The 21,657-nt window shown below is 43.6% G+C and overlaps 2 protein-coding genes across 4 annotated transcripts in view; both read right to left on the bottom strand.

Moving 5' to 3' along the window:
• emid1 (EMI domain containing 1) overlaps positions 1-8,195 on the bottom strand; it is a 71,080-nt gene extending 62,885 nt beyond the window's left edge. The window contains exon 1 of one of the 3 annotated variants that reach the window (XM_078170735.1): positions 7,533-8,195. In XM_078170735.1, coding sequence (XP_078026861.1) covers positions 7,533-7,708 — 176 coding nt within the window. In that variant the 5' untranslated portion in view covers positions 7,709-8,195. The remainder of the gene's footprint in view (positions 1-7,532) is intronic. The other 2 variants (XM_078170736.1, XM_078170737.1) reach the window with 2 other exon arrangements.
• Positions 8,196-10,887: 2,692 nt separating this feature from the next.
• The window catches only part of dnah10 (dynein axonemal heavy chain 10), a 29,351-nt gene continuing 18,581 nt past the window's right edge, over positions 10,888-21,657 (bottom strand). The window contains exons 50-78 of the mRNA XM_078170738.1: positions 21,421-21,609; positions 20,803-20,974; positions 20,506-20,709; positions 20,347-20,427; positions 19,955-20,152; positions 19,685-19,846; positions 19,394-19,568; positions 18,520-18,701; positions 18,291-18,427; positions 17,985-18,202; positions 17,603-17,824; positions 17,259-17,406; positions 16,819-17,098; positions 16,479-16,708; positions 15,410-15,683; positions 15,192-15,296; positions 14,923-15,077; positions 14,685-14,839; positions 14,308-14,491; positions 13,966-14,166; positions 13,473-13,682; positions 13,256-13,351; positions 12,992-13,163; positions 12,769-12,900; positions 12,317-12,528; positions 12,038-12,205; positions 11,734-11,914; positions 11,510-11,655; positions 10,888-11,420 (exon numbers count right to left, since the gene is read on the bottom strand). Coding sequence (XP_078026864.1) covers positions 11,274-11,420; positions 11,510-11,655; positions 11,734-11,914; positions 12,038-12,205; positions 12,317-12,528; positions 12,769-12,900; positions 12,992-13,163; positions 13,256-13,351; positions 13,473-13,682; positions 13,966-14,166; positions 14,308-14,491; positions 14,685-14,839; positions 14,923-15,077; positions 15,192-15,296; positions 15,410-15,683; positions 16,479-16,708; positions 16,819-17,098; positions 17,259-17,406; positions 17,603-17,824; positions 17,985-18,202; positions 18,291-18,427; positions 18,520-18,701; positions 19,394-19,568; positions 19,685-19,846; positions 19,955-20,152; positions 20,347-20,427; positions 20,506-20,709; positions 20,803-20,974; positions 21,421-21,609 — 5,136 coding nt within the window. The 3' untranslated portion in view covers positions 10,888-11,273. The remainder of the gene's footprint in view (positions 11,421-11,509; positions 11,656-11,733; positions 11,915-12,037; positions 12,206-12,316; positions 12,529-12,768; positions 12,901-12,991; positions 13,164-13,255; positions 13,352-13,472; positions 13,683-13,965; positions 14,167-14,307; positions 14,492-14,684; positions 14,840-14,922; positions 15,078-15,191; positions 15,297-15,409; positions 15,684-16,478; positions 16,709-16,818; positions 17,099-17,258; positions 17,407-17,602; positions 17,825-17,984; positions 18,203-18,290; positions 18,428-18,519; positions 18,702-19,393; positions 19,569-19,684; positions 19,847-19,954; positions 20,153-20,346; positions 20,428-20,505; positions 20,710-20,802; positions 20,975-21,420; positions 21,610-21,657) is intronic.

Genomic DNA, 21,657 nt, shown 5'->3' on the forward strand with positions numbered 1-21,657 from the left:
AACAGAACCTTGCAACTACCACAGTTTCCACAGTTACTTGTGTTGTTCTACTGTTCGCCATTTCTGCTACTGGGGATAGTAACTGGAAAGAACTTCTTTGGTAACTGGGGACAGCTACTGATAGCTACCGGGGATAACAAAAGCACTATCCTAATCCTGTTTTGGTTTTGCAGTGGTTGACGCACTTCCTTTGTGCCGTAAACCGAGCCACCATTTTCCCAGGATATCGTACCTGGTGGCAGACAGGCTGGCATAGTGAAAGCAAGACTTAGGAACCCGTCTAAATGCAGGGTGTGTCATTATCCCACAGCCATTACACTGTGCAATCAACTTACTTCATCATGATAACTTGAAGTATCTATTTCCACTTTAATGTATGGAAAACACACTGAAGCTGTTTGAGCTGCCATATGTCACTGTTTTTTTTTTATCAACAATGAAGTGTACAAATACCCAGATTACCTTCACATGGTTACAGCTGGGGAGAAACAAGGACAACAATTACCACAGCCTGTGTTTACACAATCAATAGATGTATAGAAAGGGGGCTCTATGCAGAAACCACAAAGGAGACTGTGTGGCTCGTAGCACAAGACTGCACTTTGTGTGTTCTGCTGCCAATGTGTTTGCAGGAGTGGGAGGGTGTTCCCACCAAAGTCTGTTTGTCAATATGTGAGACCATATGTTTGTGTGTGTGAGAGACGGTTTACACTTAAGGAAACTGCCGAAGGCGGAGGATGCGAAGCAGCCCTGAACCAGCTCCCATTAACCATCCCCACATGTTGTGGTGGCCGCACACACAGACCTGAGCCAGCGAGAAATGTCTGTATACTACTGCAGGTAGGGTAGATATGACTGAGTCTAGATTATTGATTCATTTTGGGGTTTTTTCCCTTTTATGTAATAATGACGCAGCCTATAAAATAATGCCAGTCTGATAGAGGTTTGCCAGATTTAGTAACAAATGTAAAATGAGTGAGACAACATGTTCCAGGGTCTATTAAAGTTAAAAGGTGTGTAAAAGTAAGACACAGTTTGAATTAATCCTAAACGTCCTAAGTAGTAAAGTGAGTCAGGAATTCATCTGCCACATGTTATTGAAATACAGGCCCACCCTTCATGTATCTTAGCATATCCATCAGCCTTGAGGCCACAATAATGAACACAGATCTTTATGATTTCCCTATGATTGCTTTCCCTTGTCCAGAAAAATTACTCTAATCATAGGTGGAAAATGTCAAACAACGATGGAGCTGCGGTCAGGTGGAGCTGGGAGTAGCGCGACGGGAGGGGGTTCCAGCCCCGACTCCTCCCCACCACTTATCCTCCAGACCCAACAGATAAACATCTGAGTTTCCCAGGCTGAGAGGAGGTTTCACCTGGGAACAGCTAAGATTGTCACCAGGGGTACAAGGAGGGAAGTGGGGGTGAGTTTTATGGTCTCCCTGTCTCTCTTTGCATTACACTCATACAATTACTAAAGAGGAAATGTTAACCGCTGCTGCTTTAGTGAATGAAACAACAAAAGAAGTTGGCGTAAGAGAGAGTTTACAACTTCCCAGATGGCCTGCATATATCAACATTATATCAGTATTGTAGGGCTGCCCCCCGAAAATCGAAGCTTTGAATCATCAGTCAGAGACCCCTCAGTTTACTGAGATTCTTTTTTGTGTCAGTCAGTGTGCAGTGTACTTTTGTGGACGTTTTGGTCCCCAGATGTAACTGCAGAGTCAGCGCTCCTTGCTTTCACACTGCTCTCCGGTACAGGCAGCTGCGGACCCAGACCCAGGGTGAGTATGAGTGAGAAGGAGGCAGCTGCCTGGAGGAGGAGATGCTTTGCCTGGTCAGGCTCCAAGACAACGTGATCTTCTACCTTCTGCATAGAAGTGGTGAATTTACAACCCACATCAACTTAATACGCTACAGTCTTTGGCTCTAGATCTGGGCAAAAAATGTTGTTCCACATTTCTGATTCGTTGTCAGCATAGTTAGCATACATGTGCTTGGAGGGCTAACTTTGCCTCTTTACTATATTACATGCATATGACCGTCACGCAGCACGAAGCCCACTCAAACTCTCAAAATCTGGATGGAAAAAAGGGTCAAATGGTTGAATATTCGAATTGAATAGGGCTGCCCCCTAACGGTCAACTACAGCAAGATTTCATTGGTCGCTTAGTTGCAAAAAACCCCCCAAAAATAAAAAAACAAATGTGAAACTCTATGAGGAGCTGCACCTTGTCAATATAAACCAAAACCTATATGACTGGACCATGTGGGAATTAAATTTGAAAGGACACACTCAGGAAGTGGCCACACTCAGCAGTCAGACAGGAGTCACGTTGATTATCAGGGCTGGTACCTGCAGTTATTCCACAGGCTAGTTAACAACATGTCGGGCAAGAAATCCAAAGCGTGGGACAATTTTGAGAAGGTGAAGGATGAACACAAGGTGATATGTAAACTCATCTTCATTGGTCCACTACAAACATGACGTATCATCTGAAACATGTATGTAGCTACATGCCCATTAGCCACTTAGCACAATCAATACTGCTTTGCCCACAGCGTCATTAACAGGCGGCTCGCTAAGTGTGTGACGTGCACTTGTAGATAAAATATAGGCCTATATTAATGAAGGTTCATTAGTATGGTTTGTATTTCTCTGTAATGTAGCACAGTGTTAACAATGTTACTGATACTATTCTTTCTCACACCTTCAACTCAAACCATTGTGTTGCCCCGCCCAAAATATATAATTTAATAATTAAATTAATATCGTAAACACTCGGGTGACTAGTCGACTAATGGCCCTAAATGACAACTATTGGATGACTAGGAAAATTCTTAGTCGGGGGCAGCCCTGGTATTGAACGGCCAAATCTGATATGTTTCACATAATTTTGAGTCCAGTACAGCTTTTCACTATTGTGATATTAGACTTGATATCCTCTTGGATTTTGCATATTGTAATATCATCAGTGTCCTCTTTTACTTTACCCACCTAAACATTTTATCCACTAGGGCTAGGCGACATAGAGAAAATCAAATATTAGAATATTTTTGACCAAATACATTGATATCAAATACTAATTTACCTTCACCCAGACCTAGGTGAAGGTAAATTACCTCCTCTGGGATGTAAAATATTAAAAATCTGTCTTACTTATGAGCCCTACATCAAATAACTTCCCTAATTTTGTTGCAGAGAACAACTACACAATGGTCCATTGAATTTTGCCTCACTTGATTCATATAGTAAAGGGACACAGGTGCTTGGTGTCATTCTCTCTAGAATGTTTCATAGTCAACACCTTCCTCTTACTGGAGGTGTCCTTGTGTTATGAAGTGTGAAACCCACCAGCACCATGCTGTTTCACTGGCAAAAGCACCGAGCGGGCCCTCTGTGAGTATCAGGTCTCTAAGCACACATGGCACACTCTGAACGCCGGGCCCAAGCTAAATAAATCATCAACCATCTCTCACACAGTCACACACAGCCACAGCCAACAGTTATGAAAGAAATCCACAATCTTTAAGGGACGGAAAAATCACAGCTTCGGCCCATCTGTTCTCCAACGCTGCAGACGCCAAGACAGTAAAACATTGGAGGGAAACAAAAACGTGCTGAAGCCTAAATGAATGCAAATGCTGATAGAGAGCTCATAAAGCTAATACTAGTATGCTGTATTCTAGTTGCCCTCATTTGGCCTTGTGAGCTATGCAGTCTGCATCTTTCATGATTACACTACTGAGTTGGTGCACTCTGCAGCAGACAGCGTGGGGAGGAAGAAGATGGGAGTTAAGCTGTACAAACTGCCAAGATTGTTGATGAGGGCAAAAACACTGGTGAAACTCTGGTAAAAAATGTCCCAGTAACTCCCTTTCCATCCACCCATCCATTCATGCACTGTGGGAGGAGGAGGGCTGAACACTCAAAGATATGTTTGAAATGCAGCACGGATAGAAATCTGAAGGAATTTCTCTAGATTTCTGTTTGTGGGAAAACTCAAGGAGAACAAGGGACAACAGACAGATGTGGCAAGTGGCCAAACAGAGGAAAGAAGAGGAGAGGAGACAAAGGTTATTTTATCATAAGGTCACACAAGGGTGCTTCCGATGGGAATAGGGAAATGGAAAGACAGACAATTATGAAGCACTGTTGGTCCCACGGGATACAGAGGAGGCATAAGATAAATGTGGTGCTACAACATGACAAAGAACGACATAGACAGCACAGTCACAGTGAAATAAATGAAGAGAGAGGAACACGGCATTCCTGGAGTCATAATCTACGGCTTCTAGGATAAACAGAATGAAGTGGAGTAGCCCAATAGAAAACAACATAAAACAAACTGTAATAGTTTAAAGAAATTGAATTATTAGAAGTTTACAGAGAATATTGGGGCTTGTGGGGTGTCATATTGCAGGTTCAAAGCTACCGTGTGTTTTCCATGTGCAGGGAGACAGTGAAGATCATCAAAGCACCACAGCGAGGCCTTGAAGGTCAGGGCTAAGTGACTCCTTGCAGCAGCCTTGGAGAAACAGGGAAAATTCTCATTTGTCTTTGTCTGTTTTGAGCTTTCAGGCCCAGACACCTGTGAGCCTTAAGTGCATCTCTGTGTGTAACGGGTGTGTGCATCTTGAAGTGTTTCAGGCTGGAAGTACAAAGGATACTCTGCACAACTGAAGAATTCACATATATCACACCCATGGCTCCATACAGCCTGATTATAAGTCATCAATGTACCATCATGTAGAGCTGAGCTGAGACACTGACTCTGTGGACTGGTCACCTACAGGGCACAGTATGCACCTGGGGCACTGATATAGAGCTTATCAATTAATCTGTCAATTATTTTCTCAATTAAATGTTTATAAAATGGTGGTAAATGGCCATCACAATTTTTAAAGTCCAACCAACAGTCCAAAACAAAAAAAAAAAAAAAAAATCAGTTTACCATCTCAGAAGAAGTGGAAAACAAGCATATATTCACATTTGATAAGCTAGAATCAGATTACGTTGGCTTTTGTTTATCTTAAAAAGTGCACAGCTTTCACTGACAGCTATTTTCATTACCAATTAATCTGCCTCAATAATCTTAAAAATGCTCACCACATTTCCCCAAGAGTCCAAGGTCTCATTCTGTCCAGCCGCTGGTCCAAAAACCAAAGATATTTGGTTTCCATTAATATGAAACTGAGAAAAGCAGCAAATCCTCACACTGGAGAAGATGGGAATGTCAAATTTTTGTAGTTTTTGCTTAGAAAGTGACAACTAATCGTTTAATTGCCTAACTGCTGCAGCTCTACACTGATGGTCACATTCCCTGAGAGTCTGAGGATTCACTGATCTGATACTGATTTCAAATAGCAGGTCGATACTGACTCAAATAGCTGGATCACGTCACTTGTCAGTAGTACGCAGGTAGACCAAACAGTTGAGGGAGCTAACAACAAACAAGTCAGCTGTTTGGAGGCATTTCATGCTTGCTAATTAGTTAGTTAGGAAAGCATTGTTTAAATCAAGCCAGGTGTGGCCTCACACATGAAACAATGATCCCAGTCACTTCCCAGTATCTGGTATTGGTACTCAGTATCAGCTGATATCCACAGCCCAGGTAACCTTATGGAACTGAAACATTTAGATCAGTGCATCCCTATGAGAATCATCTTAATTAACCTATCAGCCACCAGAGATTTAACGTGTAGCTAATGACTGCTCTCTAATACTGATGAAACATTTTCTTGAGCACATACATTATTTGAAATCTAAAGCCGTTCTGCTTTAAGCCACCCAGGGCTCAGCCTGCTGGAATCTCTGTCATCTTCATTCCCATGCTTAAAGAAAACGTGGATATGGTTAAGATGGGTGAGGAATGAGGGCGGCCACGGGGTTCAGACTGCCTGTCAGACCATGACAAGTCCTCCAAGGGAGGATAAAGAAGTGGGCCAGACAAGAAATAAAGAGGCAGCTCCCTCCATAACCCCTCAGTGTACTGAGCTCATGTAGTCGCTAAGCAAGACAAAGGTGAACGAACACTTTATCAGCTCCTCCACAGAGCGACCGCACCAGTCAAGAAATTACTCAAGAGTTGTTAATCCCCCTTGATTTTGGTAATCACTGTGTGAAGACAGGGCTGGTAGGAGGAGAAATTCTTAGAGAAGGTTTTCCTGTTGAAGAATCTCAGTCTGCTAAAATTAAAATTTATTTCCTTTGAAGTGCATGAACACCAATGACAAGTTAAGTTTCTGTCATTCAATGTCAAGTTGCTAATGCCCATGAGAGAGCCTTCTGATCTCTGAAATCCCACTGCTACTGTTTGGCTTTGTTGACACACCATAAACTGCTGCTTCCACAGATCAGACAGCAGGTGGACTGAGCTTCTCTAATGTCACCTCAAACCCACTGACCCTCTCTGCTTCTGGGGACGATGGCTGACTCACACCAACAACATCTCTCCTCTCCGTCTATCCTGACATTCCTTCACTCACCACTTACAAACAGCAGCAAACCCACTGTAAACTCATCTCCCCTTCCCAGAGCAGGCCCAGGTGAGGCGGCGTCACAGCTGCTTGTGTTTGGTAAACATGTCCACAAACCTCTGGCCATGAGTGACAGGGGAGCAGAGCGGAGAGGTGAGCCAGTGGAGCGAGGCTGGGAGCGCTGAGAGCCACCTGGACACACCCAGCAGAAAAGGCCTCATCAGGGAGAAGAGGTTTCAGCCTACGGCCACGTTCGGCCCACACACTGTTATCTGTACACACTCAACCTGACAGCGTAAATATTTGTAAGATGGCGAACATCCTCTCATCATTAAGCGCTGGCTTGTCTCCGAGCTAAACATTGGCGCTCTGTCCAGGAGGGAAGCAGAGCTGGTTAGCGCTCTTGCCTGTGTGTTTAGTCTGGTAACTCTGCGTCATCAACAGCTCACACACAGAGGATCAATCATTGCATGAGACCAGCTCATCCACCTTTTTGTTAAATGATCTTAAGATATCAATCTTGTGCACTTTATCAGAGGCATAAACATCATCACTCCCTCATAACACTTACTCAAGATGCACCCTGTCTCACTGGGAGCAGGTTTTACAGACGTGAGAACTAGAGGTGCTGAGAGGTGACAAGGAGCAGATGATGGAGTGTCTGCTGCTGCATCTCCTGGTGCAGGGGACAGAGAGAGCACACCTCAGAGACAGTGGGGGTGCTCTCAGGAGCCCCAAGGACACAGGGTGGGTGGATGGCGACAACAATAAGGACAGGAGACAGCAGAGCAAAGTGTGCTGCCAGCACAGGAAAAAGGAAACCAACTGTCAGGAAGACAATAGGACCTGGTCGATGAATGGAGATGGGAGTAACTCTGCAGAGTCACACATTCAGGAGGACAAAAAAGTGAGGCTGTGAGGTTTAAAAATAGACTGTGGAGGCAAAAAGGGTTATTGCGTAAATGTAACAAGACACAGTTGAGGATCAACATGCAGCACGCACAGTATGTGTGTGTATTATAATATAAAGTGGATGGTTTCCTTACCTTTTCTGATAGACTGAGGTGTGAGAGGTTGCTGTCTGTGTCCCGGCTGAGTAGGTCTTGTAAAGTCCCGTCTTCCAGGTCCCGTCAACAAACGTGGTCAGCCAGAGTAGCAGCACAATCCACAGCAAACTTTTTCTAAAAAGCGCGGACACGCTCTCCGGTTGGCGCGGTCCCATTTCCGTGGCATCAAAAGTACGGCCAGAAAAGTTGAAATGAGCCCAACTTCCCCCAGTGAGAAAACACACGGGTCAGTGGATCCAGCTCGGTGGGGGGAATGTGTCAAACAGCACCGGGTCTGCTGAGGAAGACGCGCATCCTAAAAGTAGCAAACATGCACTTATGTGGAGTGTTAAAACGATGTCTGACACTCGTTTGAGAGTAAAATAGCCTGCTCTTAAAATCCTGAGTGAACTAAAGAAAATTGCCGCCCCATAAACTCCCGCTTCTCGTTTGTGTCTACCTATGTAAGGGGGCCGACATTAAAATATAAACGTGTGTGGGTGTCGTTAAATGTGTAGTCCTGCTCTCTCTATCTACTCTGACTACCTCCGTCCGTCTGACTGTGCGTGCGTGTGTACGCGTATGGAGCCGAGCCCTCACTGCAGCGGGCATGAGACCACTTTTATAGTCTCCTCGGGTCTTTTAAATGGCACAGCCTGCTGGGTTTTCTTTTACCCTGCCCCGTTTCAACCTCTCACAGAGGACAATGCATGCTCAAGGCGACGGCACATTACGAATTGTTTTTTTGATCTAAATGAATTATGGGCTGCTGCTGCTGCTTCTCCGAGGCTCCTCTGAAATCACTGGAGCTGTGCCGGTGATGAGTAATTGTTTTTCGGTGAACGCAACTGAATATAAACACATTATGACTCAGTTTTGGCCCTATTAGACTTGAAAAGTTATATTTTTAAGCCCATAAAGTTCATCACGGTATTGTTGCAGTCATGCCTCAACATTAACATCTATCTATCTATCTATCTGGACCATCAAACACTTAATTTTCTGTATTCTGTTTAGTTATCAGTTGTTGTTTTTATCAGTTCATGGTCAATTTTGTCAAAATAAAAGGCATCCACCACTCTCCTATTTTTATAAGTGGGGATAAATACACATGCTCTAAATATTGAGGGGGACCTGACTCCTGCATCCCACCTAAAATCTACAATTCTATGCATGTATGTATGTATGCATCTATGCATCTATCCAGGGGCCTAGGATTGGTTTCAACATTGTGGGGTGGGGGCGCATATGAAACGTGGTGTTCGGAGGTCTTCTGCCAGAAAATCTGGACCATCAAACACTTCATTTTCTGTATTCTGCTGAGTTATCCGTTTATTTTTATCAGTGTCAGTGTATTTCATTTTGTCAAAATAAAAGTCATCTGCTACTTTCATGTTTTTATAAGCAGGGATAAATACACATGCTCTTAATAGTGAAGGGGGTGTGACCTCTGCATCCCCCCTAATTTTTATTATCTCTATCTATCTATGTATCTATCCATCCATCCATCCATCGATCCAGGGGCATAGGTTTGGTTTCAACATTGGGGGTGGTGGGGCATATGAAACCTGGGGTGTGGAGGTCTTCTGCCAGAAAATCTGGACCATCAAACACATCATTTTATGTATTCTGGTGAGTTCTCTTGCACCACATTGAGTATTTACTGCACATTTCCTGTGTCAGTGTCTTTAATTTTGTCAAAATAAAAGTCATCTGCTACTTGCATGTTTTTATTAGTGGGGATAAATACACATGCTCTTAATATTGAGGAGGACGTGTCCCCTGCATCCACCCAACTATCTATCTATCTATCTATCTATCTATCCATCCATCCATCCATCCATCCACAATGTTTTTGTCCTATGGTTGCCTTTAGCGGCTGTGGTCTGTAGCCTCTCTGTCAAAGCCATCAGTGCCCAGACAGACAGTGGCAAGAGAATAGTTGAGGTTACTGTAACCTCCCTCAGCCCATACATGTGGGACATGTAGGTTTACAGTGCAAGCAGCCAGTAACCACAGGGCTGCGGTTCTGCTCCAAACTAAACACCTGGCACTGCAACCAAAAACTGGGCCCCAAGATGTATATCTGTGGTTGGGGGGGTGGGGGGACTACACCTCTTAGGCCCCATGGGCTGAGCTGCAAGTCCCGCCAGCTGCAGAGGATGCTGCAAAGAGAGCACTTATGCAACTGGCTAATATAGTCTATTGTAATTTTGGTGAAGTTTTTAGCTAAGGCGAGACAGTGTTAACACTTTGACACTCACAGACAGGCATTCAGACGGGCACTAATCACCCCCTTATAAAGTAGGGAGATACAGGCAAACAGTGTATGCACTTGAATGGAACTGAGTAAGCCCACCTGCTCTCAATCACAACAAACGGAAACTGTTTAGAGTTGTGGGGTTGGGGGAGGGTTGGAAAATGATGTGTCAGACTTTTTTGTTTCAGGGCGCCCATGGCATTTCACGAGGCCACTCGGAACAGGCAGTAGTGCCAATAGGAACTGGAGCAACTTAGGTTTAATGTAAATCCCTGCAGTCACAAGCAGCTGAAAATAATTTTGACCTCCCAGGAGGGAGACGGAGAGGAACCCCCCCCCCCCCCCCGCATTTCTTGACTAGTTACTCTCCTGCTTCCATAATTGTCTTCCCCTTTACTATGCAAACAGAAAGAGCTGCATCAACTATTGTCTGTGTACATGTGCGTTTGCTGAAGATCTGCTCATACACATTAGGTATGTGCCATTCAGAGGGGGCCTTAATGGCTACACAACACAGTAAAGAGAAGCATGACAGTAATCTTTTGAGGAAAACTTTAAATGTAAATGTAACATATTTTCATGTTGCTTATTTTTTGCCTTAAGATGATTTCAGTCTATAATTCACAGTAGAGTCTAACCAGCACATCCCTGATTACACCTGCACTTGCACAACTCAGGCTACATGATGTATGTTGCACGTGTTATGGCTCCTACCTGTTTTTATTTCTGTGTTTCTGTGACTGCTCAGCCACGCCAGCTGCCAGATCCACTGGGGACGTCTGACTTTTAGAGTAAACTTCACCTGCTATGGCATGCTGACCTCAGCAGCCTCGATTACTCAGTGCTGCACCAGATCTGTTCGTTAAATGTTACAACAAAACGTACGCTACTACCAATACTGCAGAGAACAGCTGAAAAGCTACTTGGGTAAAGTGGAAAACTTTAGCAGCCTTTGGTCAGTGGTACATTTTCCACTGAATGCAGCAGATTATGTTCCCCTTACAACCTCAGCAGAAATATTCAGCTACCACTGTCCTTTTCAGGAGTGGACAGAACTCTGAAAAGTTTTGAGAAAGAGAGAAATTAAATAGGATTGAACTGAATTGCAGAAATTTATTCATGAATAAACAGTGCAGACTTTTAAATCTGAAAGATCCTGACCTACTATGGCATGTGGGCATTCTAGTCCTGTGTAACACCAAAGAGAAATCCTAGGAACAACTGCCCAGAGTAAAGGGCTCAGTACTGTTGTGTGCTGCCATCTAGTGACTAAGTAATGAAAGCTACGATGTAGTCACAAATTCTGTGGGTTTTTTTTTAATGTCTCTATCATTTCTTCTTTCACAAATATATACAATAATTCATCATAATTTATTTATTTACTTGTAATCTGTAACTCTGATGTCAGGCATGGCTGTTATTATAATCACTGGAACAAACTGTGTGAAAGCTAACCAGCTCAGAGAACCTGATGGCTCACTTCAGTCTGCGTTCAGACATAAACAGACTCCCTGGAGCACCCAGTGGGAGATATGCATAGTGGTGAACAGGTCTGCCTCAAACACCAAGCCAACTCCCATTGCACTCCTCCGCAAGGACGTAGTGTACACTGGTGTCCGTAGTGTATTCTGCGATACAAAACACATAAAAATACATCAAACATCACATCAAAATAGTGAAGTACTGTATGGAGGCCTGTAGTGTCTGTGGTTCACACCTGTAACCTGAGGCGACGAGCCTCTATGGGGATGACTTTGAGAATGGGCAGTTCAACAACAAGCACTTTTGGTTTACTCTTCAATAAGCAGCCCTTCTCCGTGTCCCAGTCTGCTCCCTCCAGATACAGGCCAGACACAAAGCAGCCTGCAGGAAAAACACTATCAGTCTCTATAACTCACCGCTAATCATGTTGTTAATGATGAGTGTTATTTTTTTTTTTACCCTGTCCAGGTCTGTCACTGACTTCATCCTCACTGCGGTACTGGGTCACCTGTGTGTACAGTGTGGAAAGATCCAGAGGCCAACCATTTTTCCTACATGCAGCTTGGACCAAGGCAGTTAGGTAGGACTCTGGGATATGGAGTCCTGATAGCCACATGACCTTTGGCTCTCCTTTTTCCACCTGGTGGACACAAGATGCATCAGACATAAAGAAAAAATTGTCACCTCAGAGCTATTCAGTAATGCCAGAATACAATAGGCCACATATCAGAGATTATCTGTGATAGTGTGCGTCCATCCTCACCCAGTAGCTGTACTGCTCATAACGCCTCTTAAAATGGCTCATCCAGTTGCCGAGGGACTTAAGAGTGTCAGGTGCCAACTTCTTCCAAATGGCAGGGATGTGACCATTAAAAAAGGCCCGAGCGACTTCATCCAACTCACTGCTCATACCCACCTCACCAGCCAGGGCCTAGGGGACCCAAGGAATCATATAAAATCTAAACCTGTGTGAAGCACAAAGATGCAAAACCTGTCTGTTTGCTCCAACAATATCTTGTTGTCATCTGTCCCCCCTTCTCACCCTCTGCAGCTCAGCCAGAGAGTGCTGCATGCGGACCACTAGCCTGTTGAAGCGCTCCAGTTCTTGAAGCAGCACCACTGAGGTCGGGGAAATGTCTGTACCGAAGTTTTTACGGATCACATCCATGTCAAATAGCTTAGGCAGCTTGTTCTGAATGTCCTGGGCCACCTGGCTGATGTACTCATCCCTACTGATGCTTCCACCAGATTCACCTGAGGCATAAGAGAGTGTTCAAAGGCCATAAAAGAGGAAGCACTTGGCAGCATGGTTGCAAACAGACTAAAGCAAAGACCCTTTAACAATATGGAACAGCTTGTCCTTATGAAAACAGTTAATATTATCTCCAGGGATGCTCTTCAGTGCTCAGAACTCAAGAAGCGGGCATGTAATGCTACTATTTCTTCCTTAAAATCAATAAAGAGGCAAGAGAAATGAAAGATGCCAAATCATACCTGTCTGAGGCTGCAAGTCTATCAGGTGAGTCCACATGTCTTTAGCCGCCTGAGTATAGTATCCTATCTCTGCATTGGAATGAAGACCCATTACCTCTGCTGTGTTTTCCAGTGGCAGGTTCTCAATCTCATCTGTAACAGATGTACATAGGGTAAAGCTGTGAGTGATGACAGAAAAGTAACTTTTTCATGGGAATGTAAAGTAATGAAAATAGCGACTGACCAACATATACTTTCTTGGGCCCATTTGGAGGGATCTTATAATCTACGTCCTTGTTTTTGAAGAAGTGGAAGCGCTGAAAGGTGTAGAAGAGGAAGTCTCCGAGGTACTCATCCATGTAGACGTTCAGAATCCTGCGGTCAAAGCTATCTATGGCTCGCCCACCATACATCACCTATAGAGCATTATACAGACATGCTTAATGCACAGCTTCAGCCAACAAGATAACAGACATACAATCTTTTAACACAATGTATTTAGCCTAACCTCCCCAATAAGGTATTTAAGACTTCCCCAGGGAATATTGCTGTCTCCTTGGTTGTGAGCTTTGGTCAGGTAGGTGTTCAGGATCTCCATACACACCTGTTGAACACAATTACATTGTTTAAACCATTGAAGTATCAACCAAATTGGAGATGTAACTGATATTATACCACTTAAATAGAGGCTAAAAAATAGTGAAAGTGACTCCCACGCCACTTACAAAGAAGTCAGACTCATTGAAATCGTAGGGGACGTTCCAGCCAATCTTGCCATACTTGCGTCTCTCTTGCACCACAGCATGGAAGAAGGCCAGCACATACACCAGGCTGCAGAAGGCAGGGTGAGGGCACGCCGTCAAGGTCTCATGGGAGATTTTAGAGTATGTGGCTCTCATGTTTAGCTTGAGACCGTTGGGAGCCTCCGTCACTACCTGCACACAATATTAAAGTACATGTGACATTTTTAAACCCCTGTCTCTATTAATATTGTGGTTTCTCTGCAAAAAGTTTACCACTCAAATACCACTCTCAACAAGTCATTTGGTCTCAAATTAGGCTTTTAGGACTTGTTTTTCTTAATAAAAAACTTTCAAATACAACACCCATTTCAGGAAATCCTTTCACCCATAACTGGATCTTAGAAACCCTAAAAAAAATAAAATAAATAAAAATGAAAGAAAACACTGCTAAGGGTAAAGAGAAAATGTGTTTCACCTTTAGAGACTTTTGCAGTATGCCAATGGGGAAATCCTTGATGGGGTTGGTGGTGACCCACAAGCGGAAGTTGGGGTTGGGCTTGGTGATCCTCTCTAAGGCCTTCTCCAGTTCCGTCAGCCACTTTACCAGCAGGTGGCAGTTTTGCAGCATCAACCACTGACCATTGGACACCGCCCTATCTAGCAACTTCAGTGCCACCTTTATCACGGTTAGAGAAGACAATTACACTCAGCATCTTTACTTGTTAACTAGTGTGATTGTTTCCTGATCCCTTTAATTATTCCACTTGACAACACTTAAAGCTTTGATAGTGTGATATGGAAAAGAAGTCTTCAGTACCTTCTCTTGGCCTTGGCCCATAGCAAGGGAGGTAAACTTGTTGCCTACAAAGCCTGACCTCTCTGCTAGTTTCATGAGGTCAGTGGCTGGGTCAGAGCCAGGGCTCAGGATGAAGACAATGGGCGAGGAAGGTGTACTCTGTTCATAAATTGCATCGAAGCTGATCACAGGGGGCTGCACATATCTGAGTAGAAACAGAAGGAAAAAAGGGATTCAGGGTTTGATTTCTCTCTGTGTAAATAGTTATATCATCTGTAAACATTGTATAATAATTGTGTTTAATCAGCATAACCTTCATGACATTGGTGTATATACATGCATACAAATACTGTATATATATATCATTAACTTGATTATTGCAATAGCAACAGTCTCACTTCTCGCCCATGATGACAGTGACGTAGTCAGTCACAGCTCTGTAGACTCTATCAACACGGAAGCAGCGCAGCAAAAGCAGCTTCTGAAAAACTGACAGGTTCTCCTCATATTTCATGGGGAATGGAACCTGCTCTGGTGCATCTAAGTCATACCACTGGGGAGAAAAAGAATCAGGGTTACACTCTAAACCGATTAAGTAAAATGCCTATGATAATTCCTGTCACTGTGGTCACTTACAGACTTCCAATCAGTGGGATTTTTCTCCACATCATCAGGTAAAGAGCCAAACTGCTCAGGAAAGAGCTCTGCTAGTTTAACTATGTCCTCCCAGCCCTGGTCTGCAAGCCAGTCACAGGTTTTTTTGCGTGTGCTCTTTTCCAAGGAAAGATTACCTTTACACATGAGGTGGAAAAACAAGTTAATGACCTTGACATTTGTCTGAGTTTGTGATCACTGTAATCTCTGTGAAACATTTTAGTGGCGTTCAACTCCTCTGGATAACTCACCCTTGATAAAGAACTCCAACTCCTCCTGAGGTGACCTTCCTTCTGCCTGCTCAATCTTGATGGTCATGTTAAAGGAGAAGAGCAGCTTGTGCCTCTCGAACAGACCTAAGGATGCAGGCAATACCTATGTAGTCAGCTGAGGTTAAATTATCCACAAAGTAATCATAAACACTGTGCTATTTTCCATCCATTGCATTATTCAATTTTCATCATTTTACCTGTGCAGCCATAGTTATAAACACTGTATGTCAGAGTGTTCATGATGTTCTTCAGTCTTTGCTGCAGGTCGGAGTGAGGCAGAGATTTGCGCAGTGAATAGTCAAACACTTCGTGGTAGGAGGCTAGAGAATATTGGTACATGCTGTTCACCACAGCCATTTCTGTCAGTACGAAGAACAGGATAGCACCGCGCTTTGCAGCAGGTCGGTAGCCATCTCTGAGTTTATCAATGTCTTCAGATGTCTTCTCAGCCAACTTCAGTTTCTCAAACACCTGACAAGGATAAAACTCAACTCAACTCAACTTTATTTATAAAGCCCTTTAAAACAACCACAGCTGAAACAAAGTGCTGTACATAGGAGGTCATAAAACAACAAAACAGTGAGATAATAAAAAGCAGTTAAAACAAAAAAACAATAAAAACAGCAACAAACAAATAAAAACAGAGCGAGGTCTCATGCTTGGTTAAAAGCCACTGAGTAAAAGTGGGTTTTAAGGTGGGTTTTAAAAACAGACAGTGAGGAGGCCTGTCTGATGTGCAGAGGTAGATTGTTCCACATTTTTGGAGCAGCAACGGAGAATGCACGGTCTCCTCTAAGCGTTCGCTTGGACCTTGGTATCTCAAGGAGCAGCTGATCAGCTGACCTGAGGCACCGGGCAGGGGCGTAGGGGTGAAGAAGCTCAGAGAGGTAGGGTGAGGCGAGGCCATTTAAAGATTTAAAAACAAATAAAAGGATCTTAAAATGAACTCTAAAGTGCACAGGCAGCCAGTGGAGGGAGGCCAGGATGGGTGTAATGTGCTCTCTCATTTGTACTCCAGTTAGCAGATGAGCGGCAGCGTTCTGAACTAACTGGAGACGTGCAAGGGAGGACTGGCTAACTCCAAAATAAAGTGCATTGCAGTAATCCAGCCAAGATGTGATGAAGGCATGGATTACTGCTTCAAAGTGCTGATGTGCAAGAAAAGGCTTCACCTTCGCAAGCTGCCTGAGGTGAAAAACTAGGATTAATGACCTCAGTGAAAATGCTATTCTTCCATTCACTGATGCTTTCTGTTGCCAAACTCACCTCACTAGCTTTTGACTTTGTCTCCTCCAATGTTTGAACCAGCTCTGTGTTATCCAGCATGTTGCCTGTAGATGTGGCCAGCTCTCGGAGCAGAGAGTCCCCAAGGTTCTTCAGCAGCTTCTTATTGTTGCTTGTCTCTTGGATCAAATACTCACGCTGCTCCTCCAGCTCCTTCTTCTCAAAGCCCATGATAACACTCAGCAGCTGGTCCTCCAGACCCTTAAGGGTCACTAAACGTTAACATAGATATAATGAATGGACACCAACAGACAAAACATTTAGTGCATGGTGTTCACATGTTTCAGACAGAAACTATAGTCACCATGCCAAAGACTCTTACCAGTATAGTTAATGACCATGGCTTTTCCAAACACTGATGGGGAGTATTTAGGGTTGGCCAGTTTGGTGTTGAGGTACAGTCTGAAGTTGGGATCATAGTCCACCTCCTTGTCACCCAGTGTGATGACCTGTCTGCCCTCTACTCCTTTTACATTCTTCTCCAGAACATTGTCAATGACAGGGTCGATGTACTCATCTACATCTTGGAAAAGGAAGGGGCAGCCATATTTGATGGCTATCTCTAGCTGCTTCAGGAAGTCCGGATCATTAAAAGATGAGATCTGGGGGGAAAAAAAGCATGATGACACTGTCAGGACCGTACGTTGCGTCTCTTTCTTAAGTGCTGATTCTAGGGCTGACAGCAGTGCGAAACAGCAAAATATTCTGGGACTTGTGAGCAGTATTGACACAAAACTTGGACAAGAATGAAACTTCTTAAACCTTGAGGTTATTGTTTTCTTCCTTCTTCTTAATCCAGTTGAGGGCTTGCTGTTGTGGGTCAATACACATGGGGAAACGGCTCCCTCTGGTTGTGAGGATTCCATTCTGCACTGACAGCTCATCTGGAGGCAAGCCCTCTGAGCCCCATCTGTCACACAGGAATTATTTGACACATAATTAGCTCTGTAGTCAGTGTACAGCCAAAATAAAAAAAAAATACATATGTGCAACAGACATGTTTTCTGCTACCACAATGCCTAAATCCTGTCATTTGTTTGGACAAACTCATTGTATATTGTCTTCTCATGTTTCAACAACTGTCATGAGAACACACTCCATCTCACCTGCTGATTTCCACCTCATCAGTCAGAAGACTTTCCACTTTGAAAGGCTGGGTCAAGGGGATGCCTTTCTCCTGCACATCCTTAACCCAGAGTTGGTATACCATTTCATTCCTGAAGTCCCAGCTGAAGGCCCCTACATAGCTCAGGAAGGCAGCAGAGATCAGACAGTCACCTAGGAGACGCACACGCCGCTGCTTCAGCTCCTCCAAATCTTGTGTCCACCTGAGTGGAGATAGTGGAAAAGAGGGAGTAGTAAAGAAAGACAGGTGGAGACACAAAAGAATTATGAACAAAGATTAAAAAGAAACAAATGAGCAACTCTTAGAAAGGTTGGTTAGGTTAAGTGCTGTGACTCCATTTGTTGCATTTTTTACAGTCTCACCGTTCATTCTCAGAGCTCAGGCCAGAGATGAGTTTGTCAGCCGCAATCAGCCTCCTCTCCATCAGCTCAGCCTCCTCTTGCAGCAGCTGTTTCTCACTGATAGCAGCTTCGTACTTCTCTCCAAGAGCCTGCAACTCTTTCTGGATATTGTTAAGTTCACTCTGAATGCTCTCCAGCTCCCGCTTACTCTGAAAGAAGTTCTTCTCTAGGCGTGCCACCTAAAAAAAAATATTGGAAATGTAACTGTTTAATTTATGTTCCTTCTTTGAGAGCATGATGTAACAGCATATACAAACCTCACATTACCTTATCTCTCTTGGGTTTTATCTCCCTTGCAACTTCACAGTAACCCATGATAGCTTCGACAAACTTCAGCATTCCTGAGCCAGCCTTACTGATAGCTTGCATCTCCTCAAAGCTGGTCTGGAGGTTCTTTAGGAAGCCTATCCAGGGAAAGTTGCAAAGACAATAACTGTAGCATACTTGCTGCTGTCATTAGTATTCATATTATTCATGGATTATGAAGCCGACTTACCTTTGACAGTTTTGACCTGGCTGTTATTAATGGAATCACAGTCCATCTCCATCAGTGAGCGCAAAAAGTTGGCTTCTGACATCATCCCCTTGGCTGACTGCCAACTAATCTCCTTGTAGCCACGCAGCACCAGGATGCACTCACAAACCACCTGCACCTGTTTGGGTGGCTTGGCAAAGGATCTGCATGATGGGCCAGCAGAGAAAGGGAGATAGAGAGGAAGGGTAGATTAAGAGATGGCATGCTTTTATGATCAGGTATGTCAAGTCCTGGTTTTGCATGATTGATCAGTGCTCAATTAAACATTCTAGAACCTGGGTCTTCAATAGGGGTCCGCGACCCTTAGGGGGTCCTCAGAGTTGCTGCAGGGGGGTTGCCAAATTACTGTTTGATTCTTGTTTTACATTCTTCAATTAAAATATGTCTGAAAATAGACATTAACAAAAATCCAACATATTTTTCCTTTTCCAACAACTTTGTGAAAGTGGATTTTCCTTTTCCTCCCTCACCTACCTGAAAAGCAAGGTCAAGACTGCAACCTGAGGGTGATACGGCCCCCTGCCCGACAACCTCCATCCACCCAGTTCAATAAGCAATTAAGTTTTATACAATATATGTGGTAGGGGGTCTTTGCTCTGTCTCTCTTTCAGCTAAGGGGTCTTTTGCCTGAAAGACACTAAAGACCCCTGTTCTAAAATATTGATCAATCCCACATACAGTACTTTTCATTTGTTTGCTCTAGAGGTTTACAATTTTATTTTTGTCTACATTACAGATGTTACTGTTTATTAATTCATCCTGTTGAATTTGGCCATTATTGCTAACATTTTCAAATATGATGAAAACAATGCTCTGAGTGAAGAGAAGAGCTGACCGGATTTCTGTGACATCAGATTTTTCCAGGTCTTGCAGGGCAATGCGGGCTGCCTCTAATACCGGCAGGGCTTCAGCCAGGGAACTTTCAGCTTCTTTCTTCTCAACAGATATCACTTTGTTCTGTTCTTCAATCTCTTTGGCTTTGTCTTCAGCCAGAGTCTTTTTCTCCTCAGCTAGGAAAGAAAACGTTATTCATTAGGTGGTTTGCAGCAGCTGTGTTTAGCTGTGGAAGCCTACGTACGCTGTGTTTATCATAACCCTGAGCTGAGAGATGCAGGTACTCACTGACCTACAGTTGTGTTTGTAGTAATTTCTTTCAGCAGGGCCTCACAAGCTGTGGACTTTTCAGCAAGGACCACCTTCTGCTCCGCTAGTTTGACATTCAGCTCAGCCAGCTGCTCACTGGCCTCCTTAAGTTTGTCTAAACCTCCCTCTAGACGCTTACACTGAGCTGGAACAGGAGAGAACTAGTTAACAAAAAAACATATCACACTGGTGTGGCACCAGTTGAAACCTTTCACACAGAGGCACAGACTTATAATATGTTCCATCATCTTACCCAGAATATATTGGTCCTTTTCCTCCAAGAGGTTAGAATAGGTGCTAATGAAGTCCAAGTAATTCTTTGGAGTGACAAAGTTACACCGTCTGAGTTTCTGTTGGAATAGCTTGCTATAGTCACCCACAGAGCTATGGACCATGCACACATGCTCTATCACTGCTGCACAGTGTGCCTCAGGAATCATTGGACATTCACCTGTAGAAAGAAAAACATTGAGAATAAAAACAAAATCTCAAAATGTAGGAATAATAGTCCAGCTGTAGGTCTTGTCAAAGCAAGGAAAGTAAGCCCCTAAAATATATACTATGCAGGATATCCCTAAAACAAATGTATAGACTGATACAGAATTAATCCCTCTCAATTATCACTTAAGACCCAGTGTAACACACCGAGGAAAGACTGAGCCACTGCAAGTAATGCTTGTGGAGGCCATGGCAGGAACCAGTCTATCACAGTGTTGTTCATCAGTCCTGAGGAAAAAAAGTATAATTAGTGAATAAAATCTGACATTATTATAACATCAAGTGAAGCCTGACACTGCATATCACCTGGGAAGTTCCTGCAGCGTGTCCTCAGGGTGTCCCCCACTGGAGACATGCCTAAAACAATGTGCAGATTGTTGGCGCTCTTGTTGACAAAATACCGCCACACGCTCTCTTTGGAAGGACCTGCTCCCATCTTGAGAGCCTCATCGCGAAGCTGGTTGAGAACAGACTCCTTCTCATCATCGGGGAACAATGCAGGAACAATGCCTATAAAGAGAGAGCATCATCACAGTACTACCGCTGTAGCTTTTACAAAAAAATAAATGTAGTGTGAGCAAGCAAGTTTAAGTGCTATCCAACCTGAGGTGAGCATGTTGTTAATGAGTTCCAAGAAGCCTTCCTCAGCAACATGGGCATCAGTAAAGAGGAAGACTATCTTCTTATTTTCAATGCCAAGCTTCAAGTACAGTGCTTTCAGCTCATCACGGAAGTTTGACTCACTGTATCCTCTGCTCAGTGTTATCTCAAACACCTGTGAAAAACAGATCCCATTACAAGGTTTTTGAGATTACTCAATATGTGATGTTTTACAACACAGAACTCAGAGTTAAAACCCACTTTTAAAAAGATGACTAAAAAGGTATAGCTTGATGCCGCCGAACCTCTTAAACTCTTATTTTCCTTTTCAATTTCTCCTCCAGCAGGTTTAAAGGTAGAGCACTCTTGTTTCCACATTGGAAGACAGTGTCACCTATAACTACATTACAAATCTTCTTGTTCCAGTGATTCACTGAACTTATGAGTCAAATATTCACAACTAAGATCCAACATTCTTATGGCAGTAAAAGGAAATATTCTAAATGTTGTGTATTTTGTGTACATATTCCTCCATTGCTTGGCATGACATGTGGTGTCTAGTAGCGAAAATGTTATAAAAAGTTAACTTGCGCTGCCTTATGTATGAGTGTGTTTTACAACCTCACAGCCGGCAGCGAAGGCAGCTAGCTTGGTGAGGGACTGTTTGCCAGAGCCCCCCACACCAACGAGCAAAGCATGGCCACGATCAATGCGGATGATACGGTGCACGCGGGTCAGATGTTCCAGAGCATCGTCAAACAGTACTAGGTTCATCCTCGACTTGTTCTCGTTATATTCCTCTAGAATTTCCTGCAAGATGCAAAAAACACAATGGTCCTTCAATATATGTAGTCTGTC

This window comes from Epinephelus lanceolatus, chromosome 9, assembly GCF_041903045.1.
Source record: "Epinephelus lanceolatus isolate andai-2023 chromosome 9, ASM4190304v1, whole genome shotgun sequence".
Taxonomy (NCBI): Eukaryota; Metazoa; Chordata; class Actinopteri; order Perciformes; family Serranidae; genus Epinephelus; species Epinephelus lanceolatus.